General features: G+C 41.6%; 1 protein-coding gene across 2 annotated transcripts in view; it reads left to right on the forward strand.

The window, feature by feature from the left end:
- LOC121950257 (PDZ domain-containing RING finger protein 4-like) overlaps positions 1-27110 on the forward strand; it is a 200498-nt gene that overhangs the window by 87312 nt on the left and 86076 nt on the right. The window contains exon 1 of one of the 2 annotated variants that reach the window (XM_042496202.1): positions 4366-4434. The exons of the other annotated variant lie outside the window; for it this stretch is intronic. Coding sequence (XP_042352136.1) covers positions 4366-4434 — 69 coding nt within the window. Of the gene's footprint in view, positions 1-4365; positions 4435-27110 lie in introns of those variants that run through there. 2 annotated transcript variants of the gene reach the window in all.

The following is a 27110-nucleotide window of genomic DNA, read 5'->3' on the forward strand; positions in this document are numbered from 1 at the left end:
ACCGGTTGTGGTGTCGTTATATGCTGGTGGACAGCTGGACGGAACCTGCCATGTCCACACAATATGTGCGTGGGCAGTGTCACTTGAGAACGCAGCTAGAAGGAACCTGCTGCATGCAAATTAAATGCGTCAGGACAGCGCCAAGTTGAAACGCTGTAAAGTGGCTTACATGTAATCAGCTGAGATGAGAACATGTTGTCTCTTCCTTTTTTTCCTTCTCTCCCATTCCTTCAGTCATCTGTTCATCCCTTCTTTAATTCCCCTGTTCCTTTACTGTTTTGTAGCAAGTTACCAATATGCTTGGGGGAAATGTATTGGAGTAAAAGTACACTGAGTATCTAGGAAATGTATAAAAGTGAAAGTTTTAAGAAATATAAAAACTCAAGTACTGATACTCCCAAATAATATTTAAGTAATATAACAAAGTAGTATTACATTTTTACATTACACCACTGACGAAAACACAACACTTCTTCTTTTAGGTGATCATACTCTCAAGAAAACATACTTATTATATTATATTCCATTTCTGCCAATATATCTCCCTAAATTCTCTGCACTGAACCTTTAGACAATAAAATGTATTACGTAGGTTTCTTATTTTATTAACATTGGTCATAACTTCCACATAAAAAGTCTACCAGGGACAGGCAGGGAGATAAATCACACATCCAGTACAGCCTCACCTTGTCAGCAAGTAAATGGATTTACTAAATGTATCTATAATGTGCCAATCCTGCCCCCAGGTCGTGTTGGAAATGCAGTCTCAGGTAAATTCACCCTGTCACAATGTAAAACTCGCAGCCATAAAGCACCTCGGGAGAGCTTTTAGCAGTCTTAATGTACTCTTCAAAGAGTATCCTTCACTCTGCATGTCCCATCCAGAGGTGCTGCTTGACCGCAGGCAGAGGCTACTGTATCAGTCTCGCTGCGCTGATGATGAGAAAGACCATTTGGGTGACCGATGAGCATCTTAACCTTAAGGGGTCAGCAAGAGCAACATCACAGAATGATGGTCAGCCAGACCTGAGCCCTGAGTACGCTTCTTCACGTGTACTAATATTGGATACTGTCAGCACATTCTCCTTGTAATATTTGTCTTTCTATGCAGCGAGGACATTGTATTCGACCCTTGATGGTGTTCTGTCCCTGCTGACTATAGACAACTGGACAGGCAGTCCCTCTCGCTCACAAGCACTTCATAGCTTTCAGTCCTCGATATACAATTTCAGAGGACTGCCTTTGACTCGTATTTTCCTCACAGTCCATTGTACTGCAAGCAAACATGGCACCCCTGTTCATCAAATGCAATATTATATCCCTGCTCCCTCGTCTCCCAACAAGACCCTTTGATGTCAAATTGACACTTTAGTGAACAGCACTTCATGGATTTGATATTGCCTGGCAACTGCAGAAAACCCACTCCTTGTGGCTTCTTCTGGATGACGAGCGGATGGTAGCATGGATGGTTTGGGTGTAGCAGAGACGGAGAGGGAGGACGGTGGTGGATGGTATTAACCATAATGGTGCTGTATGATGAACGCGTGTGTGTTTGGCTTTCCTCCAGGCAGTGGAGCAAAATTAAAGCCTAGAAAATCGGATTATGGAGTCCCCAAGGGTGGGATGCCCAGTAGCCAGCTGATGAGCGCTCATCTAGACTTAGCTGTATTCTGCACAGTGAGCTCCACTGTTGGCTTGGAGGCCAATTTGTTAACAATTATTGCTCGTTAGTGAAGCTTCCTGCCAGCAAACGAGGGGTTCCATGGTGGAGACAATAGCCAAGTTCTATTGTCTTGCAATTATCTCAGTTTGAAGGAAGGCAGTGGTTGATATATTGTCTCTGAAGTCTCTTGCTTTGTTGATTGCCAATTTGCTGTGAGGACTCGTGTTATCAATGACACCTGTAGTGCCTACTGAGTTATAAATATGCAATGAATTTGTGTCTCCACTTATATTATGCCAGTCTGTGTCAATTTATATTTCACTCTTAAGATAGTTGGGCACTGCAACGTCAAAGATTAAAAATGTGTACTCCTGAAACTCTGCACATGATATTGTGATAATGAGGAAAGATTTTTAAATGCTGAATTTCTCATCTTTTCATCAGGAGATTTATCTGCAGTTTATTTTCTCAGTCGATTGTCGGTGTATAAAATGTAAAGATATAAGGAACAGTACATTGGACTACAACTTATGATTTTTTTGATCATTTATTGAGCTTTTGATTCTTTTTATCAGTAAATGTATTGTTTAGTCTAAATAAGTGTAAAAACAAAATTGTAAAAGAAAAAGAAAAAAAGCCAAAAGTGAAGTCTTAGGGCTGATGGTTGTCTGTCAATGTTGGGCTGTCAGAGACACATCAAATCGACTGCAACTTGAGTAACATTAGGAAAAGAAACAAAGAGCTAAGGGCGCGGAATCGAAACAACGTTGTTATATGTGGAAAGATTATTTTTATTCAACCACTCAGCTCCTTAGCAGAAGTGTTTTCGGGTGGTTTGTGTTATTGTAAATATCCTTTTTTTATCTGTGTTGTTAATGTACTAACCGGCTAACTAATGTTTCTAAGTTATTGTCTCTCTTGTGGGCGCAGAATGTATGCGCCTGTTGGTCCGTCAGCTGTAGTCTTTGCAATGTGTTCATGTGCAACTTTCTGGCTGAGACACAGGAGATATGAGGCAATGCAGCAGAGGGCTTCTGTCACCACCAGTACTCTGATTGCGGTTTGTGTCTGGGCCTTTAAACTGCTGACAAGCAGTTCAAAACACATTACACAATATATAGATATATTCTTTGAATAGTGATATAATATCAGGAACAATTTTATTGCTGATTAGGTTTGTGTAACTGCACTTCACTTGGCTGGTTCAAGCAACTCACTCCTCTTCTGCTGCATGTGGAGATGCCACCATTTATTTTCTGAATAGGAACCGAGTATGTACTGGCTACTCATACAGTTAGCTTGTTAGAGGCACCTAACAAACAGCATGCTACAAAACAACAAGTTATTTTCAGCACAGAGGCAATAGCTAGATGACAGAGTGCATTGTGCCATTATAAGAACATTTTAGCATTTACAAGGAACAGTAACCAACTTCTCATTAATGTTTTCATAACTTACAGTGCACATGATGTTCATACTGTGGACATATGGACATTAATACACAATATTTGTACATGGAGTTGCACTCAGAAACTGACCTCAGGCTTGTCTCTCAATAAATTAAATTTTTGAAACATTTCAATGTTTCAAAGACACTATTGAGCAAACACGTCTGCACAGAAACATGATAAATACACTGCAAAAATCAAGAGACAAAGTAGATAATTAAAAATATGTATTTTATTTTAAAGTGCCAGATTTGTGCAGTTTTGTGCAAAATTTTGGCCAGGGGGAAACAGAACAAGCAGCAAATCCTTGCATTTGAGAAGCTGGAAATCAGCACGTCAATCATTTTAGCTTGTTAAATGCCTAAAGCAGTGAATTGGTTATCAGAACTGTTGTTTATTAAATTTATGGGTATCAGCTAATTGATTAATTAATTTTTTTCAGTACTAAATCTATTGCCATGCTGTAATGGTATTTACCGCTTGATCTCCCCTCAAGCAGTGCCTTCTTTATTTATCAGAAGTAAACATAACATAGCAATACATCTTCCATTCATGAACCACTTAAACACTCAATGAATAGCCTCAGATGCAGGTAGGTTACCCATAAGCCTCGGAGAACCCCCTCTGCCCACAGTGTGTCGTCTCGTCTCGGCACAGTCAACCCTGCCCAGGCTCCTCACAGGAGCTGCTTACACAAAGGAGCTTATTGTATAACTGTGCCTCAGTGTTAATGAACCAGTGCTCCTGCTCTCACACACTCCTCCCTCTCCATCAGTCTCCTCCTCTTCTCCTGCCTCCCTCATGAATATCACAGTGCTTTTTCTCATTATTCATGAGCTGGTACCAGCGTAGTCATGTGCGCTGACACCGAGGAGGAAAAAGGGGGGAGTGTCTCAGCCAGTGAGAGTCACAACTCTGGCGTGTGAGTGTGTGCATGTGTGTGTGCGTAAATCTGTGAAAAAGAGGAGAGCTGGAGAGGAGAGAGGAGACACACCGGCTGATGCTGCTACTTGTGCCACTGCCGAAGCTGCTGCCACACTGTTCACATCTGAACCTTCCTCTGTAAGACTCAGCTGGAGCTCTTTGAGCCGGGGTTGTCTCTGATGTTTCTGTGTGAATGGGATGGCTGAGAGAGATGCTTGCCTAAGGGGTGACTGATGAGAACCGGCGTTCCGGTGTGGAGGGTGACCCCCTGTGTCCGTACCGCCACTGCTTGGGGAGAATTGGACGCCTGGCGTTTCCACAACGACTATAATGGGCTGCAATCTGTGCACTTTACAGAAGCGAGAGGAACACTACAAGCTGCTGTATGAGATTGCACAGGTGAGCAGAGGCACAGCCGTCTCTGGCATTGATTGTGTGTGTTGCTGTGTGTGTATTATTATTTGTGCTCCTGCTTGTTTTTGGAGAGAGGTTCCTTAAATTCTCATATTTTAAGGATTAATACACAAACTGAAAGTGAGGCAGCATTATGGAGAACGGGGCTTCTTACTTGCCAGATGTGTTTCGAGTAATGAGCACCTGCTTGGAGAGCAGCTAGTGTGCAGCCCATTCATCCTGCGGGATGAGTATTTTTAATAAAATAGTAGCATGAAGAGTGTTTGAGTGACATATTTGTGCTGATTTCTGAGTCCTTGGATGATGATCTGAATGTGTCATACAACATATTTTCATCAAAAGTTTTCCTTAGCTACTTTTGTTACCATGAGACAGTTGAGTGTTGTGCCAGGAGATTTGTTTGAACTTCTTGATCTCAGACACAAATGCAACATACATTTATGCAACAAATAATAATGCATTTTTCTGAGTAATTAATACTCTTGCTTTTTTTAAATTTTACATTCAATTAATTGTGGGCATTTAGTCAGTTAACAGAAAAAAAGGCAAAGGACAGTTGTCTCAGGTTGTGGGTAAGCAGAATGGATAAACAAACATCCACCTCACCACCTCCAGTCTCTCCATAAGCCGTCTTCCTGTGACAGGATAATAACTGTGGAGCTCAGTGTCTCCTGAAAGTGAACTAGTGCTCATCCCCCTCTTCCAGTAGTGCCTGCCTTCACGCCACTGTGATCACAGCCTCATTAGCCATTTTATACAACCATCCTGTGCATTAATTAGACGTGAAATGTGTCTCTTTACCCTCGTGAAAAGACGGGATGAGAGGAAGTGGGGGAGGTAAACTAGCTCTGGTTAACCACTGCCTGTAGCTTTTACCTCGCGTGTAACTTGCGATGCTGCCAAACTCTGGTGTTGGACATCAGATTTGGAACTGCGTGAATGATCGGAGAAAGCTGTGCTGCAGGCTTCTAGATCAGCAGTGAAGGAGGGTAGCATCCACTAATGGTCTGTTTAATATTAGCAGACAGACAGAACTGTCCAGGGACCATGAAGGATGATAGGAAGCCACTGGAGTGCCCGCCTCTGCTCGGGAGGACCATAAAAATAGTGCTGTCTCTGTGCTTTATCTTGGCTTTTGCGCCTCTCTCTGCACCAGTTGTTAAGAAATAGCACTGACTCCTTTTCTCGTGGTTTAGTAGAGGGGATCAGTATCCGCCAAGTGGGCCAGTCTCCAGGGCACACTCACTGTTGACAGGAGGCTCTCTGGCATGTCTGTCCACCCACTGATATACTGAGCCAGTTCAGGCGGGAGCTGCAACATCAGCACCTACTTTCTGATCACCACTGTGGGAGGGAAGGCGGGAAGGATATAGAGCATGGAAGATAAAGACTAGGATGGGAATAGAGAGTAAGCTGTTAAAGATGCAGTAGTAAGAGGAAATGCTAGAGAGGAGAAAAAGGTAAAAGGGAAATTAAGTGAAAGAGCAAACAGGTGAAACCCAATCCATAAAGAGGAGGAGAAAAGAGCAAGGGAAAGAAGTTATTAAATAGACTTTTTAGGCTTGAAATGCATTTTTTTTCAGTAGAAAAAACAACATACATCACAGATAACTCTCTTCTCACAGTCTTGCATGCACAATTTCATGCACACACTCTCACATGTCCGCAGAGACAACAAAATAAGCAGCACAGCCTCGGCAACAGCACAGCAAATACATAAAAACAGCAACACAACTGGCAGAAACGAAGAGGGAGGGAAGACAGACTAGGAGGAGTGTCTCCTTCAGGTAGCAGAGCTCTCCCTGCAGCTACAGAAGTGTGTCACCGTGTCTTTGTGGTCAGGAGAAGTGTGTTGTGACAGCAGGAAGCTGCACTCACACCGCCGGCATCCTAATCCTCTTTCTTACATATCGTCTCATCTGTCCAGCTTGCTCAGCTCTCACCCTCGCCTCATGTTTTTTTTTCTATTATTCTCACTCCTCCTTGCTCAGTCTTTTTATCCTCTCTGTCTGCTGTTCAAGAACACACACACACACACACACACACACACACACACACACACACATACACATCTCGACCTATATGCACACTCGCTGCTCCACTCCTGTGATTATACAGTCGGCAAATGTGTGTATGCAAATGAGATAGAAGTGGTTTGCTGGTGTCACAGCGTGACTGACCGGCCTTGCAGCAGGTTGATTCGAGGAGCAGGAGTCAGTCACAGCGGTTGGTTAGCCACCTTCCTCCCCTTCCCTTCACACCCAGAAACAATTTTGACACTCTCCCCGTCTGCCTGACCCCACTAGCGGTGGGAGATTTATGACTAGCTGGCTCTCCCTCCATTCCCCCTTTTCTCTCTGTTCTCACGGCTGCGAGTGTTCTGCATGGAAATGTGTTCACCTTTCTCAGCTGGCCTGCGAAGCTATCTCGCAGGGCTGACATTTTTTATTTACTGTATCAGCTTTCTTGCCTGGACAAGAGGGCACGAGAATCTTCCTGTAGCCTTGCTCTTTTTCTCACTCTCCCTATGACCACTTTCTTATTTTTATACCCACTGCTGATCATCCCTTGTGCATCGCTCTTTTTTTTCTTCTCTTTTTTTGATTCCTCTTATCGCTCATCTTCTTTGATTACATTTGTTTTGACCTTTGCTCTAGCCTGCTCTTTGCTGGATTCCACTCCAGTTAACCTTCCAATGATTGTACTCTCTGCAAAGTAGGAAGTTTTTTTCTCATTTTTGGTCAACAAGGATGAAACCTCATTGAACCCATTGACCTGAGGTTCAGCAGCTCTCAAGCTCACAGTCATCCACTCTCTTCCATTCTTCCATTCTTTACCAGGGTGCTGCTTGGGCCATTTTTTTCAGACAATAAGGTACTGTAGTTGATTCGCTCTGTGATCTGGCAGAGCTTTGTAATTCCCATTGTGTCCGTGAGCTACCCTCGTGAGTGTCACACATTGTCTGTGCACTGCTGAAACCCAGTGATGTGTGGCTTTTTTGGGGCTAATTAGCAGGATGGCAGATGTTGATGAGAGGAGCAATGCAGCATAGCTCCAAGTTATGTCGGTAGGATGAGATTTCTGCAGTGTGCAGGCGTGTTTATGCATTAATGGTCTGCATCGTCTTTTGACAAAAGCCTTTATTGCAAATAGGGTTGCAATCAAAACAAAAGGCTCCTCTGAGTGTTGACAGTTAGCGTTGATGTTGAGCAACCACAACCAGCCAGCCACTTTTAATGTTGTTGGATGATGAATTAAGTATAGTGTCTATATTTCAATATCAGTTTTGTAATTTTACAATAAGCTAGTCTTTCTTTTCTGTTACTGGAAGTTTTGAAAGCAGCATAGCTAGTTTTATAAGTTTTATTAGAGAGCAGAATAACTCACCCCTGCATTTGAGAAATAAATGGAAAGCAGCTTCCCAGCTCAATGAGGCACAGCAGTCCCTGATAACTTGCTGATGCATATGAATGAGAATGAGGCACACACACACACACACACACACACACTGTATGAGTCTACAGGAAAACAGTCTTAGTGAATATTCTAACTACCAGAAAGCTGTGTTTATGAATTTTAGAGTGTGACAGTAGCGCTCAGGAGGGCACTGTGGAATCTATCATAGAGTGTAGTGATGTCATATTGAGCAGTGTCACCAGGTTGACAGAAGGGGACAGACAGAGAGACAGACAGACATGAAACGAAGCAAATCTGGAATTCATTTGGTCCCAGGGTGAATGCCAATTCCCAAGACTTTGGTCCTGCAGCAGGTTGGAAATGCTATTCTGTGTGGTAGCGCCACATGTGAAACCTGTGGACCGGAGAGAGTTTAAGGAGGACACAGCTGACTTGCTGCTGCTTCTGCGACTCCACCGGCCATGTGTGTAATGGATATGCATTCAATAAAAGGTTGAGCAGCTATCACAGGAGCCAGGCTTTCTGTGAAAAGGGTTGGCAGGCTTCACCGAGCTGCATGGATCATCACATACAGAAAACCAGCACCAGACTGTACATTTATGTCATCTGTGTAAGCAAGGGTATTAATTTGCAATTTGTCTATTGCATTGTAAAGTGAGAGAGGAGTAACCCTGTGTGTCTAAAGCTCCAAAAGTAAAAGTTTTTTTTTTTTCTCTGACAATGTAATTAAAACACTCCCAAAGCCTGAATGATCACAGAACACTCCTGTTGGATCAATCAAGAAACTCAGGTGACTTTGTGTCATAGAATGTTGATATTAATTATGGTGTTCTTCAGGGAAGCATTCTGGGCCCTATTCCTGTGTCTTATACATGCTCCCTCTTTTTGTTTTATGCCTAGCAGTGATTTAATCATTCTTTGTATAGTTCTTTGAGATGAAACTTGGCATTCATGGTGCTATATAAAAAAAATATTGATATTATGATTAAAAATATAAACCTGTGTATATAAAAAGAAAGATGGTCAACTTTGAGTGACTTTGCAGTCTGGGATAAGACCCCCAGTACAACAAGGATCAAATTCAGGCACTGTTTGACTGGAGATGTTTTGAAAAGTATGGCAATTCAACTCACATTGACTGTGGCAGAAAATGGATCAAATTTGGGCATGAGATTCCTGTGAGACAGAGTCTAGGCGTTTTCAAGGTGCTTTCACAAGTTGTTTTACTTGTAGATCTTTGCAACAATTCACAGAAAGAACGGAGCAAACATGCCTGATCACACAATCCAAATCTTTGTTAAAACCTACCATTTTCAGCATCTAGGTTGTTTGCTTGGAGGTTTGCTGTTTCCCATGGCAAAGAGGATTTTGAAAACGGTAACATACAGATGGCAGAAGGGAGGGAAAATGCTTGTCTAAATAGCCGGCCAATGGCAGGCTTATAGCTACAGTCTCCATCCGGTGAGTCAGACTAACCTCTTACTGACCAAGCAATCAATCAACTAATTGACAAAATCATCAGCAGATCAATTATTCTAATAATGGAAAACAATAGTTAGTTGCAGGCCTATATATATTGGAGGAAAATACTCCTGGAAGCAGCAGTCCTCCCACTTCACTTCAATGAGTATACAAACTGCCTGTGATGGCTTTGATGGTACATTAAGGCTGCTGAACCTTGCTCTCACCCCCACCACATCTCCAGCTCTATCTCCAGACAGTTAGCTACAAATGTTCTCATCCATCTTCTTGTCCCATTATGTTTTTTGAAGGATGTCCCTCAACCATTAAAATTGATAGGAGTGAAGAAAGAGGGGGAGGAGAGAGAAAAACGTGCTGCTTGATTGATCTCATGTCCACCGAGGAAAGATTAGCCAGAAATATAATCTGGTCTTTCAGCACGGCGAATACAAAGGTCCACTTTTTTCGAAGCTATCATTAGATACCTGGACAGACAGATGGACTGATGCATTTACACACAAATCCTTCTCATGCCTTGCTAATATTAAGAACCATATTTCTGTGTCAACCCCATTCCCCATCAACAGTTCCAGTGCTCTTTCTGTGCTTCATTCTACAGCCTCTAACCAGAAGCCAGATCTGTCAGCCAACCATGTTTGATTACAACACAAATGGATGTCTGCGAGCTCCACTGCTGTCTGTCTCTGGGTTCCCAGCAGCTGAAATTGAGATCTAAATACGCTGAGATGATCTTTTTTCATTCAGGCTGTTTACAAAGGAGCAGTATTTATGTACTCACTCTATATAGCTCCCCTCTCAGCATCTAATGCTATTCTTATCAGGTTGAAGACACTGCAGAGAGTGTTGCGTAACCACAACCTCACACTGACTTGGGATTTCACAGTCTCATTTTCTGTGAATAACACGTTACATTGCAACATTTTAAAAAGAAATTAAAAGATTAGGGATGGCAGCTTTGGTTAATTTTCCTTTTGATAGCCCAAACCCATAAGGGAGTAACTAACTGCCTAAGTTAGGCAAAAACAACAACAGAAAAACAACCAATGAAATACAAGAAGCCTTTCATTTTAGTCCAGTGCTCCATCAACTCAATGAGTTTTAGCACCACTTTTCAAAGCCCCATACATTTAGCGATGGCCAAATTTTGTGTTGTAAATGTCTGTCCTTGTAATTGATTTTTTGTTGGCTTTGCTTAGTGTCAGCCGCTAGTTACGTTAATCATGGTTGTATTAAGAAAACCTGGATATAGCATAGAGGCAGGGCCCCATTCATCCCTATGAGAGCTGCTCAGTACCAAATGAAGCAAAAAAAATCCTTTATTTTTGCAGTATGAAATTACCCAGATCCTCCGCATTAACGGGCCCATAGAGCATACGCACTGTGCTGTAGTGTGTGCGACTTACTTTGGGTTTATCTCTTTGCTAAATTGAATGGCAATCAAATAATTTAATCTTGTGGCTCTTTTAGACTTTCCAAATGTTATTGAACTGAATGGATTAAATCTTGATAATGAATGAGTTATTTGGCTTAAGTTTTGATTCTCACAGAAATAAATCTGCTGATTTATAGACTTCTTTCATTAGGCTATGGGAAAAAAGTCTTTCTTGGCCCCATGGCATCACGGGAAGGACCTAGATTATGTAAATTCCACTTTTGGCCACTATTTAAAATTTCCTTCAAAGCCTGCCGCACTTCCTGGGGGCTTCTCACTAACATGTGTAGCGGCCACTGCCCAACCTTTGGTCTCCACTGGTTAGCTGACTTTAGAGAGGGAGAATAGAGGGTGGCGTTACTAGTGGTAATTGCCGAATGAGCTTCACCACCAGTTAACTAGCTCCCACCAGACCCAGGTGCATTGAAATAAACTTAAGAATGGCAAAATTTACCAAACATGCGTCTGCGGTCAACAATATTCTCTGCAGTTAACCGATTACTGGTTAGCTGTTGACATCTCTAATCCAGATCACACATTTTGCATATGTGTGCTGATGACGCCACACTTGCCACACCACATGAAGTCAATGGGTTTTATCAGTCAGTCCACTAAATCTCAACATGGAGGAGCAGACAGGATTTAAGAGGGAGTTGATGAATTGACCTTTTTCTTTTCATCTGTTTCTTATCTCAGTAAGAACCCAGCTGACCTTTTCAGCCACGTATCTAGTCTGCGGACCCCCTTGTCCCCCTTCTGCCTCTCCAACCCAACATGAACATAGCTCCTCAAAATTAGTTTTATCTCCTGTATGCGCTTCTGTCTGTGCTGATTTCTTTAATCTCCCTCCCAGCTAACGCCAAGGAAGAGCTGCACAAACAAACCATGACATACCATTTCCCTCAGGGGGCTAAAGCTGTTTATCAGTGAACAAATTTCTCTACATTTCACTGCTGGGTGTCAGATGTAGAGATGCTTGTTTTTGGCTGTTTGCTGTTGTCGGGTGTTCAGACAAGGGCTGTGATAGGAGGTTATCGTCTAGCGTACGTGCATAGAAACAACAAGAAACCAATTATAGCGGAAAACAAAGTCCTGGAGGTCATTACTCTCATTCACTTTTCTTTTTTTAAAATATTTCCATCACCTCATTAATTCATTTGGGATAAAAGTAATCTTCCGCAGGGTAAATCTCACTTTAGCAGATGAGGATGACATCAGCGTGGCGTCATCCACGACTAACTCCGAGCCTTGTGTTAGCGAGTGTTTTAGTTTCACATGCTAATCAAGATCAAAGGGCGTCAACTTCAATCAGACTGGAGGAGCGACGGAGAAAATGAACTACATGCCTGAGTATCTCAATGCCAATCCCCAGTGAACCAGAGCGTCTATTTAATGAATTGAACCCTGTGTAAGATGACTCAGATGTTGTGTGTGTGTGTATTTGTGTGTGAAGAGCTGGGAAACAGGATGTTACTGTGGCTTGGGGGATATAAAATATTTTCTGACCTCTTCTTTTTGTTTGTTACCATATCTGTGCCAGTAAACAAAGGACAAAGGAGCTGTATTTCCTGCCCCCGTTATGATTAGCCATGACTTGTTGCCCTCCGTATAACTCAGAACATGACATTATGCATTTCAGAGCAGTTATTTTATTCCCTTTACACGCCATCTCTGGTGTGTGCAAGCATGTTTTTTTTTTGGAAATATGCGCACGTGCATAGATATGTATTTGTGTTTAAGTTGGTTTGCGTGATTGCTTCAAGTATGTATGTGTTTGTCTGTGTGCATGTGGTTGCTTTTTATGTGAGACTCTGGACTGTTAAATTCTCAATTTCTGTATGTGTGCCAGAGTGTGCATGGTTGTGTGTGTTTCTCATGTGTAGAGTGAGAGCAGACCTGACAGCTTGTGCTTTTCCACTACAAACATTGGTGAAAACAAAGAGCGATGGGGTACACACAGGGGGTTGTGCATCTGCATCCAGGGTGCCTCTTAGCCGATTATCGGAGTTTAAGTAGACAGACGGGCCCTCATTAATTTATAGCAAATCACAAGAACGCATCTTTACTTCTCCTCCCAATTAGTGGGGATTGTTTGCAGGGAAGGAAAATTTAGAACTGTGCATAAGAATCGTAATGGCTAAGAGAGATTGCTGCGAAAACTTAAAAAAAAAATCATTTGAAACCAACTTTAACTATGAGTGGTGGGGGTCCATGATGAACACACACAGTTAACACAGTTTTGGTTATTTCACGATCTGTTTTTGAGCTCTTCTCACTGTTTTTTCAGCAAGGTCTTATTGGAGAAATGTCCCAGTATTTTTGTGCACCAGTCAGATTTAAGCAATTTATAAACTAGAATTGCGTTAGTTGTGGGTTTCGTTGCCAGTGTCACAGCATAGGTGCTGGAAGAGTTTTCTGCTACTGAGCAGCAGGCCGACTGCCTTGGCATTTAGTTTCTCTCCTCTCCCTGTGTTTGTGTCTGACAGCCTCATATTAAATATGAACCTTGCTTTTGGCATTCTACAAATACCAGGCAGATCCCACCATCAATGAAATCTGATTAAACCACAACACAGTCCTGATGAAACATAGTCTTTAAGTATTAACTCTTCATAGATATTAACTAAGAACCTGTCTTTCATTTTGATTATTTCTCTTTATCCTGTACATTTAATGCCGTATAGAAATAATAAAAAAACAAAAACTTTATTACTTGTTCTTCTTGACTCTTACCAAGTGATGAAATAGTTCCAAATACCAGAGCTAGTTTAGGGCATATGGTTGAAATCTAAATCATGGTATTATTTTTAACAATATGATAAACAAAAATTGAAATATATACAGCTATTAAAATCATGTTAGGTGTTAAACTGAGAATATGCATTTGTAGAGATTATATTAATATAGACTATTTGTGCTTTTACCAAATATTTACACAAGGGGATTTCTGATAAATAATCCTCAGTAATTTGATGGAATGACAAAATAGGTCTAGCAAGTCTGGTAAGTTGAGAAAATTACATCACTTTTCATTTAATGCAGCCTTTAAAACCAATAAAAGACAACATTTATGATATAATGACTCAAAAATTTTAAAATAATACCTAGTCTCATCACAATGTGATGGTGAATGAAAACCATCCATAAGTAATTTAGTTAGTGGTCAGTCACATAAACTCAAAAGACGTGTTCATATAATCAGGATGTAGTATCACTGAGACTTGTTATAGGGTAATGTTGACTAATTGCTGAGCTCTTGAAGGCCTTATAAAGTAATAATAATTAGAAAAACACAATATATTGTCTTCATTTAGTCATGATTTAGAGACCTGCATTTTTGTGGCTGTTTTTAGTGCTGCTGCAAGGTCCTTCTTTTACTGCTGGTGAAATGACAGAGGACCTGACAGAATACACAGGCTTTCTCTTATCTGTACGATACAATGTGTTCAGCGTCCAGTCTCCCCCTCCCAGCCGCATGATATCAGCTCCAACATCGCCGCTGACATTTGGAGAAATAGGATGGTGTCAGGGCATGGGCTGTCTGCGTGATCTATAGTCGATAAAAAGAGGTGACAAAGCCTCGAGTTCTTGTGGTGGATGCCTTCAGTCACCCTTTGTCTGTCTTTTACTCCACCTCCTCTCTTTTTTTAAAAAAACAAACACTGCTCTTACTCAAATGCTGTAACCTGTGTGAGGTGGCTCAGAAGGTGTGGATTGTGACAGGTGTGTATGTGTGCGTGAGAGGATGACTGATGCAGGAGTAGGTCAGAAGATCAGTCTGTGTGTGTTGGGGGTGGAGGAGGGCTGGCGCCGAGGGTCTCAGGGTGACACAAAGCCCCCCGGGTGAGGCAGCCATGCTGGGTGTCACTCCACAGGTCAGCGGGCTCCCCCTGCGGCTCCCATGATAAGCCTGGCCTGACAGCCGTTTGATGGGAAGGGTGACACACACTCACACCTCCGTGCTCCCTGGCTCGCATGGCATGCATGCCCTGGGAAAGAAAGCGATAAGAAGCTCTATGCATACAGCGATGATATTAGCTATCTAACAGTCATTCCTGAGGGCTCAGATTCAGAGAAACACGAAGAGCCATATCAGGGATTATTAGCCAGAGTACAAAAGAAGGACAACAAGCCTTTAGCTCTATTTTTTAAACTAAAGATTGAGGGTTTCTGCTTTCAGATTGCAAAGTGGCTGAGTGTTAGAGTCTTCAGTAGCAAGTGGAGCCGTGGCTTTATTGTTGCCGCTGCTGTCACACTGACACACTGACACAGTTCCAAAGGCCTTGCTTTTTAATGAGCTGCTTCGGCAATGAGAGCATCACAATGGCTTTTTAAAACTCCGGCCTTTCTCGAATGAAATCAATGGCGCATCAATGTAGGGTGAGTTTCAGCTGACACCCCCAGTGCAAATGTAATTTAATTGGATTGCAAAATCTATTTAAAAGTCCAATCTTATTAGAATTTGAAGTAAGCAGGTCTGTGGGTTAATTGATTTGCAAGAGCATTGCTTCATATAAAGTTTGTTAAATGCTAATCATATGATAAATCATGTTTGTTACAGAAGGAAGCAAAATGCATTTTGAAATTGAGGCACACTTCATTTTATATGCATCAATATGAGCATGGTAGAGGAAGAAACTATTTTTACAACACATTGTTGTGAAACAGCAGCTAGCAGAAGTTCACAGTAGAAAGTAGATGCAATCTTTGCGAGGTTGGAATAGCGACCGTGTTTTCTCCCCCGCAGCACTGCAGTCAACCCAGCACCTCCCACACAACCCAGATCCTCTCACAGTCAGACCTCCTTCCTCACAGCCTCAACACTAGCAGGCAGACTGGCACACTGAGGAGGGGGCCACCTGCCTTATTCAGCTCCTTGTTCTCTAGAAACATGAAGTTGCACTCAGAGATTCAGTTGTAAAAGCTTGAAAATGTGTTGCTCTCAACTCATAAAGCATTGTTATTTCACAGCATCATCTTAAAATGCATTGGTTTAATCCAGATTTACAATTTTGTCTCCATGTCATAGTCCACCTATTTAACAATATATGACCCCAAAATACAAAAATGTAATTTTTTTTGTTTTCTTACAATAAACTCCAATCATGTTTTCTTCTTGTAAAACAAAATATGACATGTGCTTATGTTTCTACCAACCAATATCTATCATTATTATTATCGTGTCAAATGGCATTACAGGAAGTATGCGATGGGCTTCATCTCACCCTCTCCATGGCGCAAATTTGCAAATCGTAGGATAGTGAAGGAATAGCCTGCCCTACTCTCCCTATGAGTAGCTAATACTCATTGTTTTTTTCAGATGGATTGGTTAGGTTTAAGATAGAGGAGTGGGATTAGTTGGGGTTAAGTTAAGAATGTCCAAATAAGCCAATCAAAGACAGAGTAAGGGAGAGTAAGGATTTGCAAAAATTCTTCTTTGACAGAAACTACTATCCCATATATTGGCATATGGGATATCAGCAAAAAAAAAAATCCAGTATCGTGCATCCCTGACACCAATATACATTGTTTTATAATTCCAGTGTTTCTGAAAGCTGACCCTGACAGGACCCTACAATTGTCTTGTTTTTTGGGTCAAAACTGACCAGGGTCTACTGGTTCAGACCCATCCACCCAGGAGCTCCAATCACAAGCCTGGCTTGGGGCCTTGGTTTCCTTACCTTGGGCCAGTTACTCTTTTCCATCTAAGCCAATTCATAGTGTGAATTGTTCTTAATCAGACCGTTCACTGGGACCAGTATTCATAATTCTGTCCCAAGTGAAGGAGTTTGAGTACTGTTGGGTCTGTTTACAACAGAGTGCAGGTTGAGGTCGTTTAGTGTAACATCTGTTGTGATGTATGTTTTTCACTCGACTGTTGAGGTGAAGAGAAAGCTGAGCCTTTGCACCTCCATCTGGGTGGACACAGCGGGCAGACCCAGAACATGCTGGGCCAATTACTGTACTCATCCTCTCTGGCTTCAAGTTGCCTGAAAAAGAGCTACTGGAGGGGGTTATCACCTGGACCCTGACCTGGAAAAGTTGCCAAAGTGAATGGATGGGCAAGTGTACATTAATATATGTGCACCTGAGCTTTGAATTTTTTGACACATAACTTGTGCTTTCTTCAAAAGGCAAACCTATGGCTGTCAATTTGTAAAAACCAAACTGTTAATACATGCATCTCAGTCTCAGAGGACATGCAGACTCCCTCTTTGTCAATCCAGTTCTCCTCTGGGCTGAATTGTGCAAGCGAGAGATAGACTCAGATCAAGGCAGATGAGAGACAGGGACTGGATATTGTTGGGGGAGTGCTGAAGTAACAGTCCATTAGTGTCATTGGCACATCACCAACTCTGAGTGTCATCGTTCTGTGTCACTTTCTCTCCATTGCTTGTCAAATGTGAGGTAGGAGTGGCTGCTGTCATCACACAGACACGCTGAGAGCATCCAAAAAAAAAAAAAAAAAGACAATGACGGATTGGTGCCAGAAGAGCACAGCGAAAATCTTGAAGCACATACTCACTCATACTCACTCATACTCAAATTATGCTAACCGTAAACAAGGTCTGCAAGTTGTGTTTGGTTATATAAAAGGTCTGATATTGATGTGGTATGGCCTCCATTTTTATAATAGCAACTGCGAAACAAAGTGAATTTGATTTGGAAACAGTGTTTTCCCCAGAGGCGTGCCTTCCGAACTGAGGGAGCCTGAGGGAATATTGCACAGAGGTGATCAATACAGGGATGTCTGTTTTTAGACACTGAGTACATTTTAGACTGTTTGTGAATTAATCAATAGCGGAATATGTTTTGAGATGGATATGGGGAGGAGGGGGTGGAATGAGGATGGGCTACTTCCCCTACCTGAGGGCTGCCATTCATCAGGGAGCTGACAGAATGGCGTTAAAAAAAAGGACGCACGCAGAGAGCTCCCACTTGACATTGTGCTTCTGTGTTTTTGTGTTTCAGTACAGGGGTTTATGCAAGTGTGAGTGAGTGTGTGTGTGTGTGTGTGTGTGTGTGTGTGTGTGTGTGTGTGTGTGTGTGTGTGTGTGTGTGTGTGTGTGTGTGTGTGTGTGTGTCTCTTTGCGCACAAAAACATCACATCATTCTTTTCCAGCTCTCCACTAAATTTTCCTACACTGGGGAGAGAGTTGTATTTCAGGAAACACGCAGTCTGGAAATATCCCGATTGCTTGGGGAAAATCTATCACGCTCGCTTTATACAGGAATGAATTTGGCAGTCACACGACTGAGGGAGTTCCTTTTCTCGCCCTGTCTTTGTCTGACAAGTCTACACTGTGAGCCTGCACCTCAGTCAGGGCCCCAGGTGAATCTAAGATATATAGGTCTTCTTATGCCAGAAAATGGCCACTCAGCAGTGGACGAGCACTCCGTCTCACAAACACTATTGAATACAGATGTCGCTTGTAGCCGTGATTTACTGATGATGATCAAAAAAAGCGAAATATGTTTGTAACAAAAGCAGGCGATATAAATGTTTAACATAAATGCACAGTGGCATCCAGGATAATTCACGCTCGGAATGCAGGTCACTTGGGTCGTAAATACAAACCAACAGAGGTAAAGGCATTCAAGTTCAGCCACTGCGTTAGCAAACCAACAATAAAGTGAAAACTGATCCTTCTGCATGATTATAACAGGCAACACATGGATGCTTTTCTGTAGGTACAACACTAGAGGTGACTTTAAATTTAGATGGTGGTTGAGAGAAGAGGTGCTAAATCATCTGTGAAGTGACAAATCCAGGCTCTAGCGTGTTTTGGTAAAATTGCTTAAGCAGCATATTTATAATGAATGCTGTTTGGCGAACAGGTGGGTTCATTTGAAAGTCAGTTACAAAGAGTTCTTCTGTTTAATCTGATATGTCCTGAAAAAAACATTACCTGAAAGACAGACCATATGTTAGAGTAGAGGTAAGATACAACTCTCATGTTTATATGTTTACTATAATGTAATTGCCATTTAGTGTTACAACGGTATAAGATTTTCATGTTACAGTAACCGTCAGAGAAAAATATTGTAGTTTCACAGAATTACAGAATTATTATCAGTCAGAATGAACCTTAAAGGAATGAAAACAGACAGGTTTATATTGGTTAAACAAATGTTTTATCACTAAAATTGAGACTTGAAAACTTTTTGTAAAAGTATGTATAAAATGTCTCCCTTTTTAAAATAACTAAAATAAAGGCGTGATTTCTGTCCAGTTCCATTTTTTAAAAAAAATAATAACAATAAGCAAATGTATGGTATGATAATTGTCAACTTTCGTACCACAGTTTACCTTCAAACTGGTGTATTGCTGCAATGCCACCCTAGCTAAGCATTTTGTAAGGAAAGGGAGACTGCACCTGGTTTGCTTAGGTAAAAAGAGAAAAATCTGCCTCACCACTTAACATCATAACATTTGTTTAATCCATCCTCAAACAGCATTATGATACAAAGTTATGATTCTACGGGCCTAATGTGATGCACTGTTTCTCGATGTTGCCAGGCAAAAAGTGGAGACTCCACTTCACTCCCACCATCCAACAAATCGTTAAGCACATAACTCCCCATAAATTTGAACAGAGCTAGGCTAGCTCAAAGCTAAGCTAATCATCTGCTGGCTCCGGCTTCATCCTTAATGAACAGATACTGCATGAGAGTGGTATCTCGCCTCTTATCTAACTCTCAGCAAGAGAGGGAATACGGACACTGTACGTTCCAAAATGTTAAATTCGTCTTGAAAGGAATACTTCACCGGTGACCATTTTGATATCAATAACTTAAACTTTGTTTATCTTGCATGCCTCTAAGGGGAATGAAGAGTCCAAAAAAGGTGAATATTCATTATAGTGAATGTTATCCAGTTAAAGTTTATCCAGTCGCACACTCAGTAATTCCCAAACATGTATTTTTCCTAAAACATTATGCTATAAAACACCTCTACCTACAAGTAGTGCGCTCTGCATGTTAGCTCTGCCTGAACTGTCCAGGCACTCTACTCACACATGTATTAAGGTGTTTGAACTGATGTGTTTTAAACTGTACAGTTTTAGCACCAGTCTCAAGATACCGAGCCCGTACAATGGAGCCCACCCTACATTATGCACACACTTTTTATTTGTGCTGTGCACATATGGAGATTTTGGAGGAGACAGGTGGCGTTGAGAAATGCTTTTGCATCTGTACTTGTCGACTCTTATCTAATCTTGATATCAGTCACTTCTGTGTTTTGTGATCTGTTGAGAACTTTACCAAGTACACATGAATCACGCTTAAAACCACTTTTACAAGTGTATGATACACAGTGTTTACACTTGTCAAACAAACTGGACATTGGGGTCAAGTGTACACTGATTCGGGCCCCGGTTCCTATAATGTGAAAGCTTCCAAAGGGTACGGAGGTTGGTAAACTTAACATATTTTTTTCAAAACTGCAGTCTTAAAGGGATACTGAGGGATTTTTGAAGTGGGGCTGTATGAGATGCTTGGTCAATACATTATATACAGGAGCTGGTGGTCGGTGTGCTCCCGGTTTGCAGAAACAGACAGGGCACGCATCCCACATAGGTTGATATCAAAATGTTTTTTAGCTACTTTAATAAAGGCCTACCTAAAATGAATCAATATCAGTCTAAGTGGATGCTGTATATAAAGCATTTTTGCTGCTTTACCTCACAGTCACACAGCTTTCCTTTGGCACTACAATTCTCATCCGCCGCCAGTCAGCTGTCTTGGTCAGAAAGTGCTGTTACTTGGGAGGATTGAAACAAAACTTCATGTCAAAAACACTATCGATACAGCGTCCACTTTAACTGATTGTATTTTTTAACCAGGGGATTTATTTAAAATGGCTGAAACACGTTTTGATATCAACCCCTCTATACAGCGTGGCAATGCTGAGCTGTTGGGTGCGCGCCCCGTCTGTTTCTGCAAACTGAGAGTGTGCCAACCACCAGCTACTGTATGTATTACACTGACTATACATAAGTATCTCATACAGCCCCACTTCAGAAATCCCAAACTGTCCCTTTAACCATATTTAACTTTTAGAGGCGACAGTTTTAGAAAACTTAAATGGGCCATTTTGTGTTGGTTGTGGATTATGGTGTTGCTTTATGATGTAATTGCATCTTTATATGCTTACATCATGCATATTTGTTCAAAGCTGCCATGGTATGTACCAGTCAGTACTGACCTTAGCAGATTTTGATATATTTAACACAGGTGTAACTGATAACATGAATATCGGCCGCACTCCATTCAGATGCTCCAGTTCAGGGGCCCTGTTAGTGAGCATGCTGACTCTCCAAAATGATTTACTGGCACAACTGAACTGTCTTATTATCCTGAAAATACACTTTGTGTGACTTAAGTATTTTTCATGAATCAGTGGGAAGGCTCTTTGTTGAGTGTCGTGCTGTCTTCACATGGACTCTATTTCTGCACCCACTGAGCTATTATCCTCCTGTGCTAAATGTTGGTGTTTGGCAGAGAATTAAATGTGCGAAACAGAGAAAGAGAGAGGGGAAACCGAAAGTGCCAGATGTGAGCAGGCTTTAACAGGTTGCCCTACTGCTGCTTAGGGCCAATTAGCATTTGTCATAACCAAATTCCACCCCTGCACCAGTCTGTATGTTTTGAACACAGATTTCTTTTCACTTGCAATATGGTTCATATTTTATTAGTCTCACTAATTGTCTCCGTCTACAGCCGTCCTCCGCCTGTTTCCAAGTCATGGAATTGTTATCTGAAAATCACAGTGGAACAGACGCTTTGCTCCCAAGCAGTTGCGCTCATCTAATTATAAAACACTAGGTAAATGTTGAGCAGATGCCCTCCACCAATACACCCACCCTCCCCCTTCCTGCCTTCCAATTGAGAGAGCCATTTGGTCTCATTCTAGTGTTACATTGGCTCCACATGGAGTGGTGATCCTTGCCAAGTGGTTGCCGCGGTATAAATGAACCTAATTGCTCGCCAACTCTACACACCGTCCGGCAGACAAGAACAAAAGAAAAACTTCCACTTCAGCTAAAGTGGTGCGCTACACCCTGCTGCGGTGCCTCGCTGCTCAGCTCATGGCATCGAGTTTAGGAGTCTGCAGTGAATAATGCGACAGTGTCAGAAGATGCTGCACTACCATCTAATTACTAATAGCTTCAGTGTCCTTGTGCCTTGCATTTGGCAGGGCCGACACAATTAGGCATCTGTTCTTGGTGAGATAAATAAGGAAAGTAGACAACAGGGGAAGAGAGGAAGATGGAAAGAAAAAAATAGACTTTTATCAATTAATACAGCAAACTGTGATCTGGATGTCAAGTAACTTAAAAGGATACTTCACTGATTTTCAGCCAGCTTTGTATGTGAGTAGTATGTGTAGATCAACTGTGGTATACTTCCCCTCATTTCACCACTGCTGAGATGACTGACCCCCCAGCAAATTTCTGCTGGATGACATATTTTATGTAATTTGGCAGGTTTTGTTTTGTTCTGATTTTTTTTTTTTTTTGCTGACTCTCGGGCTGTTGCTCAAACTACAGGCTGTACTACCGCTTTTCCATACTGCCTGCCACCTGTGCAGCAGACACAAAGAGTATAGAGCTGGATCAAGAGACAGACCCGCCCTTCTCTCTCAAACTCAGATCAAAAATGATCAAACAGGCAGCGCTGATTGAATATAAGTAAAGATAATGTTAGTGAGTTGCCTATTTCTCTCCTAAAATGTTTTCAGAAACATATTTTAACACCCTGTTTAGCTGTAATAGCAAGAGATTGTGAACAGGAAGTAGGTGCCATACTGCTTCCTGCACAGTGACAATAGAGGCAGAAAAAACTGAAATCAAATGGTAAAACGCTAATAAGTAACGCTGATCAAATATTAACCAAATATATTTGGTTAATATTCCGCCTCCTGTCTGAAGTTGAACCTGGTGGTTCTGCAATCTGTGGCTGGCTTTGAAGCTCAATGGCAGGTTTGGGAGTGCTCTGCGACACTTCTGCCTCTTGTGTAAGGTACCAACATTTGGCACTGATGGATTTAAAATGAATTGGTTCTCTGTTGTACCAACATACTTTGGTCAATATCCTTAAAAGTACTGAGTTTGATACTCTACCCTGGTCTTTGAATAACCTTTAATCTTGTTTGATTTTATCTTTCTTTTCCCTGTATTGTTTTGCCACGTATTTAAACCCCAGTTCTCCCAAACAATAAAACACACACTGCTGCACCTTCTCATTTTTTAGATCGGATGCCATCTCCCTTATCTTCCCACATGCTTATGGTTTTTTGGTTGTTTCTGATGAATAACTTCATTGTAGACGCTGCAGTAATTTCCAAATTGCTTGACCAGTTATGATGAACAGCATTGCCAGCACCGCCTAAATATACCTGGAACTTTTACAGAGTATAAACTTTTAAGTAGGGCCAGAATTTAGTTCCAGGAGTCTCTTGCCAAAGCGTGCAGAGAACAATAGAACAGTGGAAATAAAAGCCTATGAAGATGGCTAGCACCACTTTGAGTTCCTGTAGTGGAAAAGTAGGATTTGTTTATCAGGCTTCAAAGTTGGATACCATGCTGTCCCTTCTTCTTCACCTCCTCCAGCGTTCACATCTTTCTCCTGGCCTCATTACCCCTCATACCACGCACCCTGTGCTGGGGAGGCAGAGCAGCTGTCACTTCTGTCTGGCAGGAGTTTCTCTCCTCTCCACCACAGCCACAAGTGACCTGTTCCTGTCTCCGTGCCAGGACAGATGACAGCCCCTCTGCAGCCTGTATGGTCCAGGTGTGGGCTCTGGGTATAAGCTTCATTGGGATCCAAATCATGGCTGTGATTGCACTTAATGGCTGATTAAAATTTAATCTTGGCCCTGCAGTAGTCTGGATAAAGCCTTGTAAAACAATACTGACTTCGTGCACAGGGTGGTGTGTTTGAAGTACACAAACACGCAGAAACAATCACATGCGTGTGCTCACGGAGCATCCATTACACAGCCAGACTATAAATCTGCCTTGGAATTAACCAGTGAGTAGTGGCTGATTGCTGCAGCGGTCCCCTCTCACTCTCAGGAATGAGAATAAATGAGCGGACGCTGGCATGAACAATCCTTTATTACACCCATTAGCCAGAGGAGCCCGAGCCTTATGAAACAGGGGACACCAAACACACAGCCCAGTCGTCACATACGTGGCCTACTTATGGTTCCCATGACAGTGTAAAGACTCCCCCCTCAGCCCCCATCATTGCCACTACCACACATGCATACCATTACCACATTACCCACCGCCCCCAATCACCCATCGGTTTGCACAATCAGTGGATGCAGCACAGCCGTCTGCGCACTCCTTGTAATGTCAAAATATTTCTGAAGTGCCGGCTAATAAGTGCAGCTCTGGAGTGCCTCCACAAGCTCAATATGTTCATCAACACATTTTTTTTTTCTTTTGGAGAAACTTCAAGCGATGGCAGAATCATTAATCAGGAACTTTGCTGTGTATTGCTTGTAAATCATTGCGCTCATTCCTGGATGCTCTCTTCAAACAACAACAGCGCCAGGTGTTCTTAATCAAGATTGGTTTGTTTACTTGTTTTTTTTTTTTGCATACATTAAAATTGCCAGGTGGACTATTTTTTCATTAATATATTCTCCATCAAGAGCAAGGTAATGTTACAGCTCATTTACTGTGCAGAGCTTCAGGTCATATAAACATGTTTTGACAGCTGTTTCATTACATTCAGAATAGACTGGCTGACATTGTTTGTTGTGTTTTCTATTAGAGGTTACCTGATCTATGCTAGTAGGTAGTGATGTTGGTCTTTGTTCCATACGCAGCATTCAGCTGGGCAGAGAAATCTTAAGTAAAGCAGTTGGCCTATAGTGCCTCTAATACCATGTAATTGGTCGTAATATTCCCCGCCAAATCTCTGTTTTGTCTTTTTTGTCATTGCCTGTCAGTCACTCTGAAGTAAGCTTTCTTACACTGTTTCAAAATACACTTTGCTAATGGAAATTGAAATGAAATGCTTGGCTCTAAAAAAAAAAAAAAAAACAACTGGATAGAGATTCATTTTTTGGCCCAAGTCCAGCCCAGGGACGACAAAAGTTGCCCTTTGCCAGTAATAAAATTTGGACAGGTTGCGAATCTTGCCGTCTTGATGAACATGGACATTGGTAATGTTGCTCTCAACTAGGTATTTGTGAGCCAGTCAGAGCAATAAATCAGCAGAGACTTTAGATATAAACAAAACAAAACTCACCACTTTCTCTGAATATGAGACATATTTGGCAGCCTAGGGAACACTCACAGGGTTGAAGCCCTCGTAGGACCAATTGACTTGCAAAGTACTGTGCTGTCTGCACTGTCATTGGCAGCCGTCATATATATAGAGACGGTGTTTCCTATAGCCCTGAGACTACGTTCTCTATTGTGAGAAGGTATGTTGCTGGCTCATGACTTTGTCAATGTACTATACTGCACCTTTAATGTATTTGTTTCCTTGTTCCCATTGTTTTCTATGTGGACACAAATAAATTGTTAAATGTGTGCAGCAGGAGGTTGAACATTAATTTTTGAGCAGTATGATGCTGGTGTAATGATGCATAAAATAATCAGACTGCATTATAGTAATTGCAGGTTTTTAATCTTTAAATTTGACAGTACTTTATAGTAATGTTCAAGTGAAATTTATATTTTAAGTCTGCACCTGTTGCAGTATATACACTTTACAGTGTGCCTGATTAAGTTGTAGAACTACATTTTTTCTACATAATTCCAAAATCAGTATAAATGACAAATTCTTTTATATGTCCGTTGTTTAAATGTTTAAAATCTATCAAATGTGAAAAGATATTTATTACTGAAGGCCCTTAAAAAGAGTGACTTACCCAATTTTAATTGTATTTACCACTGGGAGGCTAGTTTGAATGTAATTTTATGGTCAGTTGTTTGTGATCGAAATATGGCAAATATTTTGCCTTCTGAGAGTAGAGCACTAACAAGGTTTCTTATCCTCATTTTTGTTTGTATGATATCTAACAAGTTAGCGCCCAACAAATAAGCGCACCTTACGGTTAAATCAAGGAAAAGAATCGCTGGTAGCCTTTGTCATGTTGCATACTTAATGTAAAGCTACCGAGGTTAGGTTTAGGGAAGTAATGTAGGTTAGGCTTAGGAAAAAAATCATTGTTGGGCATCATCAGGTTTTTACTTAATGCAAAGTGACAGGTTGACGACATACCTTAAAATAACTCACAGGACACAAACGCTGGTCTCCTAGGGGATAGTCCTATGTTTGTTTGATCGACACACCATCCAACCTGTGGACTTTAACTCTTTATACTACTTCCTTCTTCACTCTTGTCTGAGCATTTGTCAGGTGGTTGTAGCCTCAAGGGTTATGTGGGTTACATATGAATTACTGGTGATATACACATTTTTGTGCATCACTTTCATAGGTGTAAATACAAACAGTGCATGGAAATAGCCTGGATAAGGCTAATTGGACTGATAATGGTTTCATGTCTCTCCCTGGAGTTTTGCTCTGACGTAAACAGGTACAGTATTGTTAATACAGTAGTTCTACTGAGCATCATTTCTGCCTCCACTGTTCCAACTGTGTAATCAGGACACAGTGGGAAGCACAGAATTGCATCCAATTTCCTCTGACTTCCCTTTGTTTATTGACTTGGGGACCTGACAAGGAGTGAGACTTGAGTGGGTTGAGAGAAAAAACCACAGACATCGACTCCTCCTAACCCTCTCGCTGGCATTTTCGCTATGCCATGAACAACACGGCAGGGCGCCTTGAAGTAGATTGATTACACTTGTGATCACTCTTCTAAGATAATGTCCTTCCTTTTAATCATGCTTTGTGCCGCTGCTCTTTACAAGGATAAGATTATCATCAGCAACTTCATCAATGTCTCATTGCAAATGCCGTCCTAATTGGACAGCTCTGCTTTTCATTGGAATGTTTGATCTTATTTACTGTGTCCTTCAGCTGAAATGGAATCAGTTTAGGGTCCCTGTATTGTGTTGTTTTCTTACCTATGTGCAGTTTTCTCCATCATACAAAGAAGTCAAGTGTGATGTCTTGGTTTTCTAAGAACTACATTTAAGGATTTTCACTGCTGGAGTGTAGATTGTTAGTTGTTACGTGAACGTAATTACTCCCAAGGACTTCTAAAACTGCTCTTTGTAAAATCAAAGAGTTGGCAGTATTTGCAGTGTGTTAGCTTGATCCCTGTGGCATTGAGCTTTGCTGAGTGCTCTGAAGTCAATAACCTTGTATTTACTCATTGGGCACCAGAGAGGCC

Source organism: Plectropomus leopardus, chromosome 11, assembly GCF_008729295.1.
Source record: "Plectropomus leopardus isolate mb chromosome 11, YSFRI_Pleo_2.0, whole genome shotgun sequence".
Classification (NCBI taxonomy): Eukaryota; Metazoa; Chordata; class Actinopteri; order Perciformes; family Serranidae; genus Plectropomus; species Plectropomus leopardus.